This window comes from Asterias amurensis, chromosome 11 (genome assembly GCF_032118995.1).
Source record: "Asterias amurensis chromosome 11, ASM3211899v1".
Classification (NCBI taxonomy): Eukaryota; Metazoa; Echinodermata; class Asteroidea; order Forcipulatida; family Asteriidae; genus Asterias; species Asterias amurensis.
This window is the reverse complement of record NC_092658.1, coordinates 6,320,587-6,343,377: the sequence shown is the minus strand read 5'-3', so window position 1 is coordinate 6,343,377 and position 22,791 is coordinate 6,320,587. Positions and strand designations below refer to the sequence as shown.

General features: G+C 38.3%; 1 protein-coding gene across 2 annotated transcripts; it reads right to left on the bottom strand.

The window, feature by feature from the left end:
- Positions 1-236: 236 nt before the first annotated feature.
- Positions 237-22,590, bottom strand: LOC139943924 (sorting nexin-8-like). 2 transcript variants are annotated; one of them, XM_071940817.1, is made up of 12 exons: positions 22,501-22,590; positions 22,237-22,367; positions 17,456-17,588; positions 16,100-16,293; positions 15,034-15,151; positions 14,173-14,294; positions 13,039-13,240; positions 12,056-12,228; positions 11,383-11,451; positions 10,244-10,396; positions 8,793-8,942; positions 237-4,886 (listed from the first exon to the last, which is right to left on the bottom strand). In XM_071940817.1, exons 1-12 carry the CDS (start codon positions 22,520-22,522, stop codon positions 4,761-4,763), a joined length of 1,593 nt encoding a protein of 530 aa, XP_071796918.1. In that variant the 5' UTR covers positions 22,523-22,590; the 3' UTR covers positions 237-4,760. The 2 variants fall into 2 exon arrangements, with proteins under 2 accessions (XP_071796918.1, XP_071796919.1); XM_071940818.1 differs by having other exon boundaries at positions 4,750-8,319.
- Between the last annotated feature and the right edge of the window lie 201 nt (positions 22,591-22,791).

Sequence of the window (22,791 nt, the reverse complement as noted above, 5' to 3'; positions counted from 1 at the left end):
TTAGAAGAAAAAAATAAGCTGATTGCAAACAACTTGCCAACCAAAAGTACCGAGGTTATAAATGCAAAAAATAGTTATTGGTCTGACGTTTCGACCCTAGAAGAGTCTTTCTTGAAGGCTAAAAAAAATATAAAAAAATAAAAAAATCCAATGAAACAATCCAATAAAACAATCCAAAAATAAAACACAATCACTACAAATTAATATAAATTACACCATAATAACATATACTCTTTATGGTGCTGACTTTAATCATCTCCCCCAAATATGTATATAAATTTTGTATAACATATAACATTTGAGTTATCAAATCGCCTTTGAAAACATGATTATATATGTACAGAAGTATTTCATAATCTATTTAACAAGTCCACATGGTCAAAGACTGTTGTAACCTTTTGTGGAGAAAATTACAGTCACAAGCCGGTTGCACCAGTATGGTCAAATGGATGAAGCATTATGACCAATTCCTAATTCAGAAATAATAAACAAAAAATTATAATAAAGGAAATGCCCCAACTAAACAATATTTTGATATCAACTTAATATACAATCTACATTTCTAAACATTGCAATAAAACAAGTAATGCATCATATGCAAAACACTTAACTTAGAGTCACTGATCTGAACCAATCAAATCTTTCAATACAAAATTGGTGGTAACAAATCAATATTATTGTCAGTTTCAAGAAGAATGATAACAATTTATGCATCATTTGATAGTGTCCATCAGCAAGGTTGATTACAAAAGTGCTTCGATAAAGAAAATTTGTACCATTTGTTACATGTCATGGCTGAGCGGATAAGAACACTGGACTCATTTCTCAGGCTTTGGTGTTTCTGAACAGCAGAGCTTGGGTTTGAGTCTCGGTCATGACACTTACATGTATGTCCTTAAGCAAAACACTTAACAATGATTGCTTTGCCCTTGGGATGGGACATAAAACCATTGGTCCCGTGTGTTGTGTAACAAACGTAAAAGAACCCAGTGCACGTAGCGAAAAAGAGAAGGGGTTCACCCCGGTGATCCTGGTTCGATTGGCAGAATTTTGCGCCACACCACTTTTAAACCACTACATGGTGCTATGTAAAAGGAGTAGGTCTCTTAACTCAAAGGTAGTCCCACATACCTTGCAGGAAATACTGAATCTTGAAGTGCCCTGAGCGTCACTGAGTGACGGATATGAGTGCTATATAAGAAGCTACTATTTTTTGTGAAACAATATGTCGGAAATCTCACTATCCTTGAGTATGGCTTACAGTTATGTTTCTTCAAAGGAACTGTTAAGGATAGCGGTTCTTAAAAGAACTGTATTATTTTCTTAAAGTTGCAACGAGCCTGTTCTAGTTCCTTCATTAAGACTAAAGAGTTGTGTAAAGACCGATACAGTTCTTCATAGGAACTTTTAGTGATAGCAATTCTTATTAGAACTGTAGTATCTTCTCAAGGTTAAAACAAGCCTGTTCTAGTTTCTTGATGAGACTAAAAAGTAAGCTTGTATAAAGACCAATACAGTTCTTGTAAGAACTAGAATAAAGGCTCTTGTTTAAAACCAAGGACCATAATGTCTTCTCAGTGTTTCCACAGCCTGTTCTAAGTTTCCTGATAAAGACTGGAGTAGGCTAATGGTAAGACCAATACGCTTCATGTAAAAACCACATACAATATAAGTTCTTGTTTAGAACCAAGATATTTGTTGTCTTCTCAAAACTACCAGCCTTTGCTAATTCCTTGATGAAGACTAGAGTAGGCTCGAGTAAGAACCACATACACTTCTTGTAAGAACCACATACATTTACAATCAAAGTTCTTGTTTGGGACCAAGAACTTTATTGTCTTCTTGATGCTACTACAAGCCTGTTCTAAGACTAAGTTTCCTGATTAAGACTAGAGTAGGTCAGAATAAAGAACCACATACAGTACTTGTAAGAACCACATACAATAAAGGTTCCCGTTCAGAACCATTCTGATAAATCAAAAAGAGAGTGAAATTACAATACATGGTGAAAACCAAAACAAAACCAATACCAGCAATTATAGCAGTTGGTGTCGTTAGTTTTCGTTACTCTATGATTTTTCTGAAACAAATAACAAAAAAAGTCAATCAAGTAAAGCCTGGTTCATACTTCCTGCGAATGCGATGCGAATTTGATGTCACAACTCTGTTTTCGCAGCGATATTTGCAAGAGAGTTGAGCGCAACTCAACTGCTGCAAACCATATTTATTGTGAATATGTGACGTCAACATTTATATCGCATTTGCATTCGCAGGAAGTATGAACTGGGCTTTACACGTTTCAGCCTTATTGATATTGAAATATATCTATAGGTAGATGGGGCAGCCTAGACTTAAGATACTGCTCAAGTCTTTATTTTTTATTTTGTACATAGATCACTAGTTGAGTATCAACCTTTTCTACAACCAATGTCAGTTTTACACAAACTTTAAAGGCAGTGGACACTATTGGTAATTACTCAAAATAATTATTAGCATAAAACCTTACTTGGTAACGAGTTGTTGGGAGAGGTTGGTCGTATAAAACATTGTGACAACCGACTCCCTCTGAAGTGGAGTAGTTTATCGAGAAAATAGTAATTTTCCACAAATTTGATTTCGAGACCTCAAGTTTAAAATTTGAGGTCTCGAAATCAAGCATCTGAAAGCACACAACTTCGTGTTACAAGGGTGTTTTTTTCTTTCATAGTTATCTCGCAACTCTGACGACCAATCGAGCTCAAATTTTCACAGGTTTGTTATTTTATGCATATGTTGAGAGACAGCAAGTGAGAAGGCTGGTCTTTGACATTTACCAATAGTGTCCAGTGTCTTTAATTTGACACAACCACCCAAATTACAAGGCACATTCGCATCACTCACATGAATTTATGTCAACATTTTGTTGTCAGAGTTTCCTTTGAGGGATGTTAAAACCTCAGGGATAAAGACTTAATTCTTAAACCCCAAAAGGAGACTTTGATATCCAAATTGGGAGACAAGTGCCCCAATCCGGGTTGAATTTTATCCCAATTTAGGAAGTTCAGCTGCTTAAGGATACTGAACACTATTGGTGATTTAATGACTCAAAATAACCGTTTCTAAAAACTGATTCTATAACAAGCAATGGAGAGCTATTGATGTAACGTAGTTTTTGAGAAAGAGGTTAGTTCTCACTCAAATATTGAAAGACTTCCAATGCCTGACTAGGCAACTCAAAGTTGGGATACAACAAGTGAGAATGGCCTACTGGTCTTTTTGACAATTACCAGTATCTTTAACTTAAAGACAATGGACACTATTGGTATATGCCTAAGACTAGTCTTCACAGTTGGTGTATCTCAACATATGCATAAAATAATAAACCTGTGAAAACTTGAGCTCAATCGGTGGTCGAAGTTGCGAGATAACTATAAAAGAAAAAACACCCTCGTCATACCATGGTCACACGAAGTTGTGTGCTTTCAGATGCTTGATTTGAAGACCTCAAGTTCTAAATCGGAGGTCTCATGGAAAATTACTTCTTTCTCAAAAACTACGTCACTTCAGAGGGAGCTGTTTCTCACAATGTTTTATACTATCAACCTCTCCCCATTGCTCGTGATCAAGAAAGGTTTTATGACAATATTTATTTTGAGTAATTACCAACAGTGTCCACTGCCTTTAAATTAAGTACAAATTGCGCAGAACAAGTATTTTAAAGAGGACACCAACTAAAATAAAAATGTCAACACTAGAGATGTGTTTCACAAACTCTGCAATTTTGGTTTTTGGTTACTTCATTCATTAAAATCACAATCTCCAGCTCTAAGTTACATTAAGAAGAACATTTGAAGGCATCACTCCTACAGTAATCTACACACCAGGGCCCAATTTCATAGCGCTGCTTAGCGGCCGATTTTTTGCTTACTGTGCGATTTCTTTTTCATAGCTTACCGTAAGCACACGAAAAGGCATGCCAACCTTCCGGTGCTTACCGCACGAAAATAAATGACGTCACAATGCAAATCCACGGTAAACACGCAATATCGTCGCCCAATTTTTCTGCTAACCTGTGACATACGCGAAGGCTTAAGCAAATTTTGTTCTGCTACAATAAGCACGTACGTAAATTTGCTTACCGTTAAGCAGCGCTATGAAATTGGGCCCAGAGCCAACTTTCATAAAGAAACAAAACCTTGTGGGACAACCATGTGGGGCAACCAATGTGGGAAAATTACTTAGAAATGTTCTGCTTTACCCACAAATACACAGGATACCAGCCACAAATGATACATTTGGAATGGCAGTTTTGGCTGGTAACCTTATTCTGGAGCAAATTATTTTATTATGCTTAGCACCTCAGCTCCATGAAATTGGGCCCATTTCTATACAGCTCCTTAAGCAGAAAATATTGCTTTACAAATTTTTGCCAAGAATAATATGAGTAGGTTATCAATCACAAACGGTACATGTGACATATTTTGGATGGTAATTTAAATGGTCAGCACACCAGAGGTCAAAGAGCTGCTTAAGCACAAAAAAACAAGCTAAGCAGTTTAAAAATATACATACCACAAAAAAAGTAACCAGCTAAAACACCAGCTAAAACACCATTTCACATGTAGCATCTGAGACTGGTATCCTGCTTGTTGTTGCTTAGCAGACACTTTTTAAGCAATATTTTCTGCTAAAACAGCTCTATGAAGTTGGGTCCTGCTTTTGTGCTTAAGCAGCTCTATGAACTTAGGCCTAGGTCAAGCCTAACATGACCTAGTCAGGGTTTAAAAGGAACCAGATGATAATAGACCTGGTGAGGTAGGGGTAGTCGGAGAGGACGGTAGATCACCATCTCCGGTCGCTCTCAGCATTTCAACTTGCGGCTCGATTTGTTCCCACAGCTCGAATAACTGCAGATATTAAATGTACATTCAGTAAATTGTTAAAGACAAACAACAACGCAGAAGACAACCAATGTTTCTTTTGAGAACCACCCCAACTCATCTAGAGATTATCATTACATGGTGTTACTCTGCCAACCTTTACTATGACTATATAGCAACTACTATGTAACAGCGCCAGGAACGTCACTAGTAACGGATATGTGCGCTATATAAGAAGCCACTTATTTGGGGGGGATGATCATAAGTAAAGGGATTTGTTGCAAGCTGAAAAATCATTTCCTGTGAAAGTAATACCGATCCTGAGAGCGATTTTTGTCCAAAATACTGCCGAACTGGCGCAATTTGACGACTCCAAAAATGATGGTTGATTAATTTTGTTACAACATTAAACAAGCATAATATTTGGCCCTTACAAAAGTAGAACAAAAGTAGGATACTTGTGTTGAGTACATGGCCTGGCCATTATGTGGTACATATATAGGCTTTAATAGACTTGTGTTTTACAGGGTTTTCCAAGGCCCCCAAAATTAAATCAATAAAAATGTAATAAATCAAACGGCAAAACTATGAATAAACTTAAAGTAGGCTGAATTTCCTGCCTGCTTTTACCAGTATTAAAATAAACCTGATGTGAACAACACCCAGAAATACTTTACAAAAATACAAACTATTTTTTGTTGTGTACACAAATTATTTTTTCTTGTTTAAAAAAGGGACAATGTTGTACCTTCCCTTAAAGTGCTGTGTGAATAATCGTGGATACAGCGTGGTTGGAAGTTCCCCAAAAGCTTGAAATAACCTAACTACAACGCCTACCCATCTTCTCATGCCTACAATAATCACCACTTTATGAAGAACAGGGCGAGTCAAAAAGAAGTTGACCAGGGTTGGCGATGTTTTTCAAAACAATCAAATGACACTCAAAAGTTCAGTAAAAATATATTTACCAGTAACAAGCACTCACTCCTGCTTATTAGAAAAGTCTGAAAGAAATTGATCATTCCTACGAGGAGTTATGTCTATTTTAATAAAGGTACTCATTTTGCAAGCTGTCCACGGAATACTTGACAAAACAAATAACTGACTTTTTTGATGCCCGTTGCTACTTACTCAGATGTTTAGATTCAGTCTAGCGTTAACATTCCATGGACAGCTACTAACATGAGTGCTTTCAGTAAAGCAGGCAAAACTTCTCTTAGAAATGATCGAACTTGTTTTCATGTTTTTCCTAGTTAGTAAGACACTGCTCTAGAATTGCAAGAGTCGTGGGTACGAATCCCACCCGAGTAACATGCATGTGATTTTTTTTTTTTCACAGGACCTGGGAAAGTACTGAGTATACAGTGCTCACACACATCGGTGTATGGGTAAAAAAAAAAAAAATTTTTTTTTTTTTTCTTCTTCAGATGAGCAGGAAAAAATGCTTGTTTTATGTGTGCATCTCTTGGGTTTTGAGTGTCTGTTTAAAAAAAAAATTGTTTAATCACACATTGCAGTTAACTTCTTTTTGACTCAACCGGAGCCCAATTTCATGGCTCTGCTTACCGCTGAATTCTGCGCTTACGATCGCCATTCTCCGCTTACGTGCAAGCGCCAAATTTCTGCTGTAGCCTTATAAGCGTAGAATGCCTAGTAACGTGAAGTACGCACGCGCAGAAGCCCAAATTCGCCGCTAACCCGTGAAATACGCTTGCCGTAAGCACAGAATTCCCTGCTTCCGTAAGCGCCGATTCTGTGCTTATGGTAAGCAGAGCCATGAAATTGGGCCCAGTCCGTAACAGTGGATCAACAATCCATATCACATAAACGTCCTTATAATAAACTAGGATAGCTATAAGTGAATTTAAATTTTGGTGTAGAGCTCAAACCCTTGTAATTGGAATGTACAAATATAAGACAAGTTCAATGAAGCAGGCCTGAAATTTGGTTCGTGGAAAGAGTAGGAAAATGTGATGAGTAGAGGGATGCATGAACTACATGTAAACATGGTGTTGGCTTTAATAGACTTTTCAGGCTATTTAATCACAATTTTGCTGATTTTTTTCTAGGGTAAATAAAAAAAATCGGAAATCAGAATTAAGTAGAAACATATATCGGGCCTGATGAAGACTATTATGAGCTTGCAAATGATTGAAGAGTTTGATACAATGTTGTTTCGTGACCAAATCCACAGCCCAATTTCATAAAGTGAGAAAGAACCAAAAATAGCTAAGCGCGGAAAAATACTGCTTAGCTAAAGCAGGTTACCAACCACAATGCCATGTCATTCATATTGTTAAGACCTGTGCACTGTTATTATTTTGCTTAGCAGAGGCATTCGCTTAGAAACATTGCCTCAAGAGCTTTAATGATGCAAATGTGCCCAGGGTCCAAGTTCACAGTTCCGAGCTGCAAAGATTGCAAGTTTAATTGGCATACTAAATAAACCAAAAATAAACCTATACTCTTCTGATAAAATTTAAGGACAACTTTGTCATCTCAGGATACAACAATTATTTTAGCATGTAAAACAGATTTACCAGGTATGGTATTTAAATACCAATACTAGTAAATATGTTGTACATGCTAAAATTGGATCTTGCTGAGACGAAAACTATTTTGGTGAAACTGTTTTACTCATTTCTCGAAAGCTACAGCACCTCAGCAAGTAATATTTTAAGGGAAGCTTTCTACCAGCATTATCTTCAAACTGTGTAAGTATTATGTAAATCTGTGGACATCGTGTTTTGTGTCTTACAAAAAGTACCCAAACCTTTTAAGGAGCGCTTTCGAAATGGGCCCTGAATTGAATGTGGATTTGGGATAATTTGGAACACACTCAAAAGTTGTGAACCAAAATCATCAGAAACCTTCTCGATGACGATGGCTAGCCATTTGGTTTTTTGGAAGAACACAAAACTTAAAGTTGATTCGTAGATTCAGACTGCTGGAAAGTATCAACTTATATCAAGCCACAATGCTTTTTTTTTTAAAGTTAAAAAAAAGTTTAACCTGCACTTTCTTTTGACCCATTAAAAAAAAGTTCATACAATTTCTTTCTGTCAATACAAATAAAATAAATTTACAAAATTTAGAAAAAGCAAACACAATCCATGGTGGTTTATGATGAAATGACTTTCCCCATGAGCCCAGCATGGCAGTGAGGGCGTACTATGACCTGTGTGCCGCCATGAAGATGCCAGATGAAACTGGATGGATCTGGAAAGAACTGGCTGTAACCGGATCTGGAAAGAACTGGCTGTAACCAGATCTGGAAAGAACTGGCTGTAACCAGATCTGGAAAGAACTGGCTGTAACCGGATCTTGCATGTGACTTTTCTTGACATAAAATGATCAGGTGGGGGGCGAGGGGGCAGTTGAGCTGGGGTCAAGGGGATGCTGAGTCTGCGGACATGTGAGTGTTTACTTTTGTGGTGGTATCTTCCCAAACTTGCGTTAGCTGGATGGTAGATGTGCACCAGGGGAAGAAAAGAAGCAGAGTAAGATGTTAAAGTCAAGCATGTGAGTGCATTTATGCCGAACTGTGTATTGAGAGAGTTGCAACATAGAGGGACCAGTTTTATTTGGTCACGTTGTGGCTGGATGCCATTTTCAGTCCAAGTGCAGCACAACCCGATGGGCAGACTGTATTCTTCCACAAATTTTTTTTTTAGACACACACTGGCTTCTACTCGCAAGCTGTCATCACTCTCTGAATATATGGCTCTGCATTCGTGGTATGATACATGATTGAAAATAATAGGAAAAAAAAAAACCCAATAAATTTCAACCCCAAATCTCACTTTATAGACCTTTATCGTGACCTTTTTAATTTCCTTCCATTCAAATAAATGTAACCAAACTGAAAAAAAAAAAATGGATTTCCGGTTAAGAAAAGAGGAATCTCATCCCTGTTCTATCTACAATTCTTACCTCTTTGTGACCCTGCAGCTCTGTCTTGGCTAGTGCCTGTAACACCTCAGCTAGAATGTCGATGTTAGCGTGGACCAGTTGCGTCTCCATCTGAATGCAGTGTAGGGAAAAATAGTTTCTGTTCTCCATCGTCATAATCTGGCTCTCTTGCTGTTTGATGAACGGGGAGAAACAACAAGAAAAAAATCAGAACAAAATAATTTTTTTATTTTTTTATTTTTTTTATTTTAACAAGAAGAAAGTCATGTTCTTAAGAAATAGGGAGATTAGATAACATAAGATAGCATTTATCGGCCACACTTGAAAAACAAATATGGAAATTTCTATTCATACTGGCAAATGGGTGCCAAATGAACATGTATTATTTAATATGTGGGCAAAGAGTACACCGAACAGTAAAAGACTAGCATTAATATATACCAATAGATTAAAGATTAAGATTACAAATATTTATTGTCATGAAAAAGAAAAGAAAAAAAGTTCCCTGTGTAAAGGTGACTACATTACATACTCTAGGCATAATAGCAATAATATACAACATGAATAAAAATTACAATTGACAGATATACACAATTATAAAGATTGAGCATGTAGAAAGTACAAAAAATAGAAGTGAACCAAGTTATCTCGACCATCTTCTATTAAAATGCTTAATTGCACTAGGCAGAGAAGAATCCTTAAATACAATGAACATACAAATACTACACTAACAAAATTAACACATTCAAATTAAAAGATACAGCAGCACATCAGAAGATAAAAAGAAACAAATGAAGGATAAAAGGACACGAGATCAGGGGTGGTTTTCACAAAGAGTTAAGACTATAATTAATCTTATCTCGAGTTAGGACGAGTTACTAGTCCTAACTTAGGACTAGCCATACGCTTTGTATATCTCCTAGGACTAGTCCTAAGTTAGGACTAGTCCTAACTCTTTGTGAAATCGACCCACTGGGTCGGCTAGGGAGCTCAGTGGGCAAGGCAAAATGTATGCAGATTCACCTCAAACAAAGCTTAAAGCCACCCTTGGTGAAGGGGCAACAAGAGGAAGACCCTTAAGATGAAAATAAAGTAGGAATAGATATTCCTCTTAAAGGCACTGGAATTGTTTGGTAAATGTCAAAGACCAGTGTTCTCACTTGGTGTATCCCAACATACGCATAAAATAACAAACCTGTGAAAGTTTGGGCTCAACTGGTTATCGCATTTGCAAGAGAATAATGTGAGTGACCAGAAGAGAGAAATAGGTCCCTCTTCTTGTCACTCAAAGTCCCTCGGGGAATAGACCTGCACTATTTACCACATTGCCAGTCAATATGTGTATAACAGTTGCCAATGACACAATACAGTGGCCAATGACACATGCAGTCACATAAGATGATGACAACACTCAGTGACAAAGGTCACTCTCTTGATATGACCTTGACATGACCCCCATTTTGAGTTCTGACCTCAATGATCCTAGATTCGAGCTGTTCCACTTCTCCGACATGTTCTGAGCCTCGGATTGTTGCCGACATCTTCTTCTTTTTTATGTTGCCCATCTTGGCCAAAGCGCTCTGATGATCCTTCAGAACACCCTTCTCATGTCGGTCACAAAGATCCTGCATCGTAGGCAAAGTACATTATTACATTTCAAAACATTACTTTCAAAACATTGTATAGATTATCAATTTTGGTATTTTGGTTAGCACTATATACTCAGTACTTTCCCGACTCCTGTGAATAATTGTATAGGTTGTAATCAAAAGGTTAAACAAGTTCTTTTTGGTTAAACAAGAGGGTACGTTTGAACGATTTGTATTGAGAGGGTTAAAGCTGTGTTTGTTAAAAGCCAGAGGTGCGTTTTGGTGGTCCTAACCAATAACTGTTTTCGGTTGACTTCGCCATTGGTTAAATAGTGATCGAAACAGTTATTGGTTACAGCCGCCGAAGCGCACCCCTGGATTGTCAAAAGTGTTCAAATGCGAGTGAGCATTGAGAATAGACTGCGTGGTTCTCCCCATGCACAAGCTAGTGATTTGCATGCTGATTATGTGCTAAATGTAGCTGATATACAAAATACAATTAATAAAAATAATTTTAAAACTGGATTTGAGGCATTGCATGGTGAGCTATCAATGTATATTTGGTTTGCGGTAACACCATGTGTGTATCTACTTGCCAGGTAGAGTTTGTTCTTGGAGAACTGTCTTGCTTTATTCTACTACCATGGAGTAGATGTTCGGGGGTTCGGGAGACTTCTCAGTTCTAAAAAGAAATGTCCTGCTCTTTAACTATTACCCGGGCGAATGGTAAAGAAAATAAGCTGGGACTACTACTTTAGTTAATAGGATCGTGGTTAACTGTACTATCGCGGGTGTCAGTTCTTAAATTGGTCTCAACGTTTCAACTTGCTTGCTCTAGTCATCGTCAGGAGACTGTAATTTTTAAATTACTAATTAAAAACACAAAACAAAAATCATCTAAAAGAATTTATAATGCTCCAGATTGCACATTAGAGCCTTAAAAACCAAGATAAACACCAAGTAGATCTTGTTTCAATTCAGCACCATTTGGCCAAACTTAAAAAAAAAAAATACTCACTCACCTTATAAGATTGTAAGAGGTCTAGAATTAAAGCTAACCGCTCTGCAACGTTGTTGTCTTCCCTTTTGCCCTTCAACAATAAAACCAAGACAAAAATGTATTACTCAGGGATGTAATAGGCTGTTGAATCAGCAAGTAGTATTTTCAAAAAGATGTAAATCTGTTTGTCTTTTGTGTCGCACAAAAATGACCCAAACCCCTTTAACATGGTTAAGGTCATACAATGACAGGCATACTAAGGAAAACCTGAGTGAAGATAAGCTATTGCCACGATCATGGGGCACTGTTTAAAGGCAGTGGACACTATTGGTAATTGTCAAAGACCAGTCTTCTCACTTGGTGTATCTCAACATATTATGCATAAAATAACAAACCTGTGAAAATTTGAGCTCAATTGGTCGTCGAAGTTGCGAGAAAATAATGGAAGTAAAAAACGCCCTTGTCGCACAAGTTGTATGCTTTCAGATGCGTGATTTCGAGACCTCAAAATCTAATCAAAAAACTACGTTTCTTCGAAGGGAGCCGTTTCTCACAATGTTTTATACTATCAAAAGCACTCCATTGATCATAAAAAAGTTATTTTTGATGCTATATTATTTTGAGTAGTTACCGATAGTGTCCAGTGCCTTTAACCACAGTTTGATAACATCCAGACCCTATGTAGAGAAGCTCACCTGCGTTGCATGTTTATCACTGAGGGCGGCAAACTCTACCGAGATGGCCTTGAGGCCAGTCTTGATCTTTGGCCAAGATTCGTTGATCCCCATGGCCCACGTTGATGCAATCTGCGTCTCACTGCCGAGGGTGTTCAACTCCTTGGCCATCATTAACATGTCGCTGGCGCTGGCTGTTGAGACAGATTAGAATCAGATTAGGGAGCTGGAAACATCTACCAGGTTTTGGAGATTGTCAGGAAAGGGCCAAGGGGATCTCTCGGGAAATCAAGTCAGGTCGAGGGTGGTGGTTTTTTCTCGGTGAGGAGGTACGAGCCTAAAGCTATTTCATAGATTTGGGTTTGACTGTCTGACAACCCAAACAGATAATGTGAATTTTCACCATAATATAAACCAACTGTAAATGATTATAAGTAGGCCTATGGTTCAACTCAAGGAGACAACTTCTGTGCAGCATTATGAGCAATGACAGAGATATCCAAGGAAGATAAGATACATGTAAGATATTAACTTTATTATCTCACACTGGGGAAAATAAAAGGTAGTCCTAGCACCTTAGAAACTGCATGACCTCTCAAAGCATCAAAAAATTACAGAGAACAGAGAATCAAAGAATTAAACTCTTTTTTAAATTTTGTATTCAACAAGCTGAAACACATTCTACTCTTTGCAAATATTTTTTCGAATAAATACAGTCTAACCCTGTTACAAAGAGCAGTGTTATAAAGAGGTTCTGCTCGTTACATTTTGAAGTCCTAAATGCTTGTTTTTTGCTGTCCTCTTACAACAGAGATCTGGATGGTTGATTTTTAAGTAAGTCTTGAACTATTTATTTCTAGTGTTTAGAAAAAGACACAAAATTTTTACAAAACTAATTTTTTTCAACTTTGGAAGCATGTTCGTGGTGGTAAATTGGCCATGATGTGCTAATCTAGATCCTCATTCTGGTAAAAATGAGTTCCCGACAAGAATAGCGCCCTCACCTGTTGATCTGATGGTCATTTGATCCACGATGCACTTGAGTTGGTTGACACTGTTGAAGAGTCTCTTAATGTGCTCCCTGGCGTTACCATACTGAATCTGGGTGTCCATGGGCACCAAGTCCTTGGCTGTCAGAGCGAGGGGGCTGGTCACGTACTCGTCTGGGACGCTTCGGAATTGCTCCTTGATTCTGTGTTGTATGTCCTGTTGGGAATGAAAATCAATTTAGCGCCAGCGTTCTCCCTTAAAGGCACGGGACACTATTGGTAATTACTCAAAATAATGTTTAGCATAAAAATTTACTTGGTACTGAGCAGTGAAGAGCTTTTGATAGTATAAAAAAATTGTGAAAAAGAGGTAATTTCTAACTCAAATTTTATTAGACATCGGAAAGCACAATTGATTGAAGGTGTTTTTTCTTTCATTGTTCTCCTCCAACCTTGATGACCAATTGAGTCAAAATTTTCACAGGTTTGTTATTTTATGCACATGTTGTGGTCTTTGACAAAAATTACCAAAGGTGGCCAGTGCCTTTAACAGTGGTCCGCTGGCCAAATGCAAGTTAAAACACCTGAATCAAAACCTCACTCAAAGTGGTCTGGCTGGCTAGTTCAATGTTGAACAGCATACGTATTAAATATTAGGTATTAACTATAAACCAAAGTAACAGACTATTAAAATGACAAGCTGACTGGTCCTCCTGGATGGTCTCTTAAAAAGTTGAGGGCAAACCCTGAGTGTTTGTTGCTAAAGGGCCAGTCACAATGCAGTGATAACGAAAACGATAACATTCATAACGCAAAGAGAACGCATTTTATTGGTTGAATTGCTCCACGCACAATACGCGCACGCTTATTTAACCAAAAGAGGGCGTGCATTGTTAGCATCCTCTTTTTCGTTCTCGTTCTCGTTAACAAGGCCAGTGTGACCGGGCCTTAACTCCTCAGATTATTCTTCCTTTGAGAACACTATCAGTTCATGGTTTTCAAAGATATATCAAAAACACGAAATTAAACTTTCACAGGTTAGTTTTAATGTACATCTACATTTATTTAGGACTAAGACAATCAAACGGTTCCACAAACCGAAGGTATACTTTGCCTTTAAGTCAACACCAAGATTGAAAAAAAACTCACCGATCCTTGATAAGTGAGGAAATACCTAATGATGTCACTCCCATGAAATACAGGATGCCTAACGACCAAGGTCATAAATCGGACCAAGGCCTTCCGCCGTCCCTCGATGAATTCACGGTTTGCTGAAATAAGAGACAAACGGTTCAGTGAAAGAAAAATGATACTAGGAACAAGTGCAGAATATCGTGTTGCCAAGGTAACTGACATAACATCTGTCAGGCAGCCGATTTCAAATCAATATTGAAGTGTTGTCCATATAGTCCCTTGTAATGATGGGGATGATTAGTAAGTCACTGCTGATGATGCCATCTGTTTTCCTCTTGTATCAAATGACGACAGACTGGGCCCGATTTTATGGCTCTGCTTACCGATGCATTCTGCATTTATGATCACTGTTCTCAGCTTACCGTGCAGCTAACCTGTGAAAAACGCTTGGTGTAAATTCCCTGCTTCCAAAAGCGCCGATTCTTTGCTTAAAGGTAAGAAGAGCCTGGAAATCGGGCTGTGATTACAATCCAAAGGTTGTAATCACACAAACTTGCTAAGCAGAAACAGCAGGCATGATACTTGGTCCTTCGGGCACATTTGATTGAATACAAGAGCTGAGCTGTCTTTCCACATGGTACAGGTTCCAATAGACTTTCCAGGCTTTTTAATCAAAGTTTTTCCGAGGGTAAAAACATCGGATATCAGACTTAAGTAGAAAGAAATTCATGCCTAAAACAGGGCACCATCTAAAAAGATATCCAATACACGCCGTTTGAAACTGGTTCCCAGCTCAGAATTTGCTTAGCCTTGTAAAATAGTAAGAAATCAACTGTATGACATTGGGATCAAGTCACCAGTCTTCTTTAGCCTTACCTCCAAGCATTTTCTTAGGTGGAAGCCTGGGTACCATTCTGTACGGGTAACGAGATGTCAGCATGTCGTAGAGGGAATCAAAGTCACTATACCTCCGCATCACACAAGATTTAAGATACTGCAAGGAAATAAGTAACAACATCATCATTTCTACACATTAATAATTGTAGGGTGTCATTGCCGAGTGGTTTAGAGCATCAAATTCAAGCTGTGGTGGCTAAGTCATGATGATGCTTTTCTATATTTGCTTCTCTTCATCCACGGGTAAAAATGGGTACCTGCGAGGGTAGAGATTGATACTGTGTATGAAAAAGCCACTGGAGCGCCACGGCAGCTCAGGGCTTTATACTCCCCAGGGAGCTAAGAAAGGTTGAATAGGAACGTTTTGGACTAGAGTGTTAACAAATAGGGGTTGAGTAATTGTTTTTCAAAGAATTAGCTGACAACAGGGCTTGACGTCAAATGTACGCAGTTGAGCAGTTGTGTAGACATGCCACCTAATGTAAATCTCACAGGGAAATATTGATATTGAAATAATTCTGCAGTCTGTTACTGCAGTCCATCCAAACTTACAGTAAACATGTCTGCTCTTAGGTGGCTTAAACAATGTGTTTAATAGGAGGTTAGCGCTCAAGATATTTGTTTGTAACCGAGCGATTAAGCAGAGTGTGGGTTCAATCCCGTTCGTGGCACCTGTGTTCTTGAGCAAGACACTTAACCATCATGTCCTACAGATGTGACACTAAGCAGTAGGTTCTGTGTATTGGGATTGGTAATGCATGTAAAAGAACCCAGGACACTTATCGTGGAAGAGTATAGGGGTTAACCCCGATGTTTCTGGTCCACATCCATGTAACATGCACTTTTGTTGACAGGTTTTCTCAGGCTTGCGAAAAACAGTGATTAAATTCACTTAAGGGGCATCCTTGGTTTTATTACCAGAAACATATGATAACGATAATAAAAAACAATAAGATTTCTGTTCAGTGATACTATACTCCAATCCTCCTTTATACATTTTTGCTAAAAGACAATTTGTGTACAACAGATTTTACCTCGTTCTTACCTCACTTTTAATTTCATATTCTACATGTTTTAAAAGAAGCCCTTTCTTCTCCGGTACTAGATTGATGGAAACGGAATCCAACTCCACAAGGTCTTTGTAGGAAAAGTTGAGAACGTTGGGATTCTTCTCTCGTCTGACCTGAGCACTAAGCGTCCTTAGGTCGCTGAGATCCCCGAGGTGGGGCTTCGGTAGTTCTGTCATAAGATATAAATTGCAATCACATCACTCTGGTTCTCAAAGAAGTACACTGGCGCAGCACCAAAGCTATGAAACAACTTGCCCGAATCCATACGTCGTGCTTATTCTCTTAAGTAATGTTTAAGAAGGTCTTGAAGACCCATCTTTTAGAACAATAAATCCTTTGCATAATCCTCTAGTGTTATTTAATGTTTAGCCCAGTGTAGTGTTTTAACTGTAAATATAGCCAGATGCTGAGGATCTTGGCTGAGGGAGAATTGTGCTGGTAACCTCTCCCCTCCTCTGCAATATGAAATCATGCGGTGAACGGACAAAAATAAATGTGCAACAGCAGGCATGTATGCCATCATCTAGGCCAATTACACACGTGAAAACATTTACACAAACCACACAAACTGACAAAGAAGTTACTGCTCTATTTAAAGTAGGATTTGAAACTTTGCATGGTGGGAGTATAACTAGGTGAGGTTTGCGGTAGCACCATGTGAACATCTTGTTTGAGTTGTAAACCACCGGTTCTTTTCACCGGTTCAGAACCAACAAAACTAAAAAGAGATTTTCACATGGTGCTACCACAAACCTCACCTTTGGAACTCTATTTTACTACAAAAATGACTTTGTGAAAACTGAACTTAAAGCCATAGGACACTTTCGGAGCAGAGAAGAAAAAAACCTCACAGATTTACAAATAACCTACAGGGTTTGCAAAAGGTAATGGCAAATGGTGAAAGACTTCTCTTGAAATATTCTTCCATGAAATGCTTTACTTTTTGAGAAAACATTAAAACAATTATCAATTCTGGATAGCGAGAATTGCACATTTATTTTAAACACGTCATGACACTGCGAAACATGCGGAAACAAGGGTGGGTTTTCCAGTTATTTTCTCCCGACTCCGATGACCGATTGAGCCTAAATTTTCACAGGTTTGTTATTTTATATTATTATTATTATTTATTCGGCCAAGATTTCAACAAACAGTACAAGATACAATATTACCGTACTAAAGAAATATAACAGTATAAGAAACAATGAGTGTAAACTTATGACGCCTAAAACAATTGTAAACCAATATCAGTTGTGATACACGAAGCATGGGCCTTTGGACAATACTGTTTACCGAAAGTGTCCAATGGCTTTAAACGATTAAAAACTTACCTTCTTTGCCATAATTTTCAAGTATTTTCTCACTGATGGGTTTGCCTTGCTGTGCCAGTGCTGTTAATGCAAGTGCCTTGTACAGACCATTCCTAGTTAGGTAGCCTTGTTTACTGTCTGCAGCTTCCCATATCTACATTTATGTAATCAATTGCAAAACACAAAACAAAATGATTGAGGTTGGATTTGGACAGCCAGGATATAGAGTTTTATCAGGGAGCAGCCATCTTGTTTTTCTTCCTCTCAAATCAAGCTATCAGTGACATTGAGTATTTATACAGGGAATCTGATAATGGTACTAGTAGTGTTCATAGGTTTTGGAGGTACGTCGGCCGGTCAACAATGTCAGAGCCAATGAACAGCTCTGCCTGAGTAGCTCCACCCACAATTTACATAAACGATGACTGTTTTATTGTGGGTCATTTCAGCAGGGTGAATATTCATGTATCGGCCTCTGTATGTAAATTGTGGGTGTAGCTACCCAGGGAGAGCTGTTCATTGGCTCCGACGTGGTCGACCGGCCGACGTACCTCCAAAACCTATGAACACTAGTAAGACTCTACTACTTAAGGAATTAAGACAAGGTTCCAGACCAAGTTTCGAACCAGACCGGGTTCCCGGCCAGGTTCCAGACAAGGATCCACACCAGGATTCAAACCAGGACCCAATTTCATAGAGCGTCTTAGCGGCCGATTTTGTGCTTACTGCACGATTTCCATTTCATAGCCCTGCTAACCGAAAGCACACGAAAAGACCACCTAACCTTACGGTGTTTACCGCATGAAAATATATAACATCATACATGTCACAGTGCAAATCCATGGTAAACGCGCAATATGGCCACCCAATTTTTCTGCTAACCCGTGCACCTTAGCAAATTTTTCTGCTACAGTAAGCACTAAAAAATTTGCTTACCTTTAAGAAGCGCTATGAAATTGGGCCCAGGTTCCAGACAAGGTTCTAGACCAGGTTTCAGACCAATTTAATAGTTTAAACATTTCCTAATAGAATTACAAGTGCCCTTTACATGAAGGAGAAATGCCTTGGTGCCCATGCCCTTTAAAGAATGAAGCATTAGGCCTGATCTCCCCCTTTCCACTAAAAATTTAAAATATTGCAGTCCAATTTGTTTATTTCATATTAACAATTTTCACAGGACTCAAATTCAGTTTAAAAGTAAAAAGTTCTAAATCCCCCAAATCAAATACTCACATAGCCTACATGCCAACAATCCCCAATTAGTGTTCACAGCTTATGACTCATGGGCATTCGTGTGTAATGCATGTATTTCAGCCTTGTTCGTGTTGATGACCAGCTATTACCAGCCCTGACATCAGGAAGCCTTTGATATTATACAAGTGTCAGTCATAGTTGTGTTCTTTCAGATGCCTAATAAAAAGCTTCAGGCCTGAAGTCTTTTAATATTTGAGTGAGAAATAACCTCTTTCTAAAAAACTACATTACTCCAGAGTGAGACATTTCTTACAATGTTTTATTCTAACAAAAGCACCAAGTATGTTTTTATGCTAACAATTATTTTGAGTAATTACCAAAAGTGTCCAACAGTGCCTTTAAGGGCGAGGCTTGCTTCTTTTATGTGGTTGGTTCATTTTGATTCCAACAGTAAACCAGTCTTTTCCTGGAAACTCTGGCATAATTTTATGCACATTTTGTATACAATCAAATGAATGCACAAATTGAATGGGAGAAAAATATTCACACAACAGCTTGCCCCAAAATATATATTGTGGTTTGCACTTTGCAGATTATAATACACCCACAAACAATTTTCGTTGATGGACTTTTTCTATCCTTTATTTTCGTTTTGTGTATAATAAACATAATATAAACAAGCTCCCATGATCACCATACATAACAACTGTGCGATTGATCGTTGATACATGTAGATGCTTATCACTGTGAGTGATAATAATTTCAAAGGGTCATAAACTCTGATACTGTTCGACCTGTACCAAGTCAATTTAGATATGAGTTCGAAGTTTGTATTATGCAAGTTGGACAATCCAACACAATAAACAAACAAGTAACTTCCATTGATCATTGTTGATACAGTGAAAATGTACCTTGTCCTGCATTCGATAAAAACAGGAAGTAATAGTCTTAGCCCTCCTATTATTTGTTGTTTTCTTTTTTTATGAAACCAATTAATTGATTGAGAATTTAAGATAAAAGGCATACGTACAACTGGCAGGTTGGTTAGTAATTTGTTTGTCTGTCAAGGTGAGGTATGAATTTAGCAAACTTTTGCCAGATTTTTTCAGTACTGCACCCAACACTTTTAGGCCTGTATGCTTCGTTTTTGAAAAGGCAATGCCACAACCGCGCAACCATGGGCAGCGCGCCGTATCACCCGCTAGCTGTGTGTTTGTCTTTAACCCGAACACCCTGGGAGGGAAACTTCGATCCGTGTATTTGATTGGCTATCATAGGGCCTAAACGCGCAAAAGCTGAAACGCGTGCATATAAAGATGTACGTATTCACGTTTTATGTCACGCAACACTGAACGCCAAGGCAAGTTTATGACTTTTATTACACACAGCGCATCCAGCGTGTGCGCAACTAACGCCCAACACAGAAAAGATCAACCACAGGACTAATTGTAATATCCCTTATATTTTGATATTTTGGAGTTACACTTCCAGGGGTCATGATCGAGCAAGGCATGAAGGGAAAAAATGGCGCAGCGAGATCGATCATCCCTGGGAACAAGGTTGGCAATGCCAGCACTTCGGGCATTTTCTCCTTCAAGGGCACCCTGTTAAAGTACATTGTAAATTTCTACTGTCAGAGCATTTCAAGGGCAAAAAGGCAATGACCAGGGGACATTGTGTTAATTGCCTTTGAAGTATCAGGTTTGAAGTTTAGTGTACAATAATTTATTTACATCCAACAGCACAATTAAAGACAGTGGACAACTATTGGTAATTGTCAAAGACTAGTCTTCACAGTTGGTGTATCTCAACATATGCATAAAATAACAAACCTGTGAAAATTTGAGCTCAATCGGTCGTCGAAGTTGCGAGATAATAATGGTGCTCGATTTCGTTACCTCTAATTCTAAAGTTGAGGTCTCGAAATCAAATTCGTGGAAAATTACTTCTTTCTCGGAAACTATGGCACTTCAGAGGGAGCTGTTTCTCACAATGTTTTATACCATCAACCCCATTACTCATAATCAAGAAAGGTTTTATGATGATAATTATTTTGAGTAATTACCAATAGTGTCCAGCTGCCTTTAATGCTTATAACAAGATGAAGAGGAGACAATGAATGATTGTTTAGTTTGAGATGTGGGAGGAAAAACCCATTATGGGTTAAATCCTTGCAACCAGGGCCCAATTTGATAGAGCTGCTAAGCACAACAATTTGCTTAGCATGAAATTTTTGCCTTGATAAAAACAGGATTACTAACCAAATGTCCACGTGATTTTCAGGATTCTAAGCAAAAAAAACAGCTGAATACCAGTAACAAGCAATATGCAACAAATGGAAATTGGTTTGTAATTCTGTCTTTTATGATGGAAGAAATTGCATGCTAAGCAAATTTTTGTGCTTAGCAGCTCTATGAAATTGGGCCAAAACAATAGAAGGCTCTGGTCAGAGGTAGAATTCAAACCCAGTCCTCAGAAGTGAAGCAGGGAAGGAAACCACTGGGCCAACCAGACACAATCTTGATTAGTGTATAAAATGGGATACAATTAGTCAATTTTTAGTGGAATTTTCACATTATTTATTGACTGGACTCATTTGTTTATCATGAACTCTAAACACTGTCCGATTGATAAGATTACGGTTTACAACATTTCATGTTGATGCCTCCGTCAGCTTTTTTTGTTTTCAGTGGAGGATCAGCTTTTTCATTTGACCATATTATTTCAGTTATATTATCGTTCAATTCAAAATGTTATTCCTCCATGACTGAACTGATAAATGTGCCGAGTTCTGTATTTGCACCTCATCTTTAAAATATCATTTGAGAGCAATACATTTGGCATATAGGCATTTCAAGTGTGAATGAAAGTACATTATGTTCGGGCAGGACAATTTGTACAAGACAAGAAAACAAAAATAATATGCGCACGCTTGTCACGTGTCGTGACTTCACAATGCGTTTGGCAGAGTTCAGGGACAATCAACATTTGTAGTGTAGTGGTAAAACGGAGTAGTTGGGGACTGAATTACGGTAAGATTTATAACTTTTAACATTTTTTGAGAGTGCGGAGTGGGTTCTCTGGTCGCCCCCTCGAACATTGAGATATCAAAGGACACATAGAGCCTAATTTTGGCGAGATTAAAATAAAGATAAAAGAGATTTCTGATTCCAAAATTCATTGAACAATGATTGAACCAGTAAGAGATATAAACCTATGAGGTTACGGGAGACGATAGCCGGACGAAACCGTAATAGTTCTAGGAGTAACCAGCTTCTAACATCAGATTAAAAAGGAGTAAAATAATGCTTTGCATTTTTGTAGAGAATAAAGCTTTTTAAAATAACCCAAACAGGACGTCCATAGCTGTGCAAAATTCATGGTCCAAATGGGAGACTGGCGACGTCCATGCACTGCACTAGCTGGGCTATATTATGCGCGCCCCTCCCCTTATTTATTATTTATATTGTTTCACAAACAATCCTGCAAACATAAATGACAATGTTGTTTTTGTTTTGTATTGCAATCCATACTGCAATATTACGGTCTAACATATCTTGAGACGGACCAACAAACAAACAAAATAAGTGTCTTGCAACAAAACTCACCGAACTTAATGTTTGCTTTGGTAAACTTGACTTGACAAGAATCTTCACAAACATATCTTGATCAACTTTTCCATCCCGCGGGTTCGGGCAAACGATGTCATACACCTCTCGATAATACGCCGGCACTACACCTGCAATGAAGACAATAAATAGTTCTTTGAATACCTCTTATACACCGGAGCTTGTTTCAACTTTTTGACTATGGAAAAGTTACACATGAGGTTAAAGAACAGGGTGGGTTTGTGTGAACATGTTTTGACTTACCGTACGACAAATCATCCGCCATGTTGCCTCCCCTTTCACTGGTTGCCGTCCATCAAAACCAACGTTGGTTTTGTGTTCAGGGGATGGGGAGATATTCCGCGTGGTCTTATGATAACTGTACTGGTATCCTGCCTGAGGGAGCGTGCTGATGATGCACTATATCATAGCCGAGGTTGTCCGTGTATGCATTATTGCATGCATGCACTATCTACTGCCCCCACCCGGTGGTTACTTGAAATAATGGCTAAACACAGTTATGGGAATTGTGGGCCTCACTTGTTCACTATACCT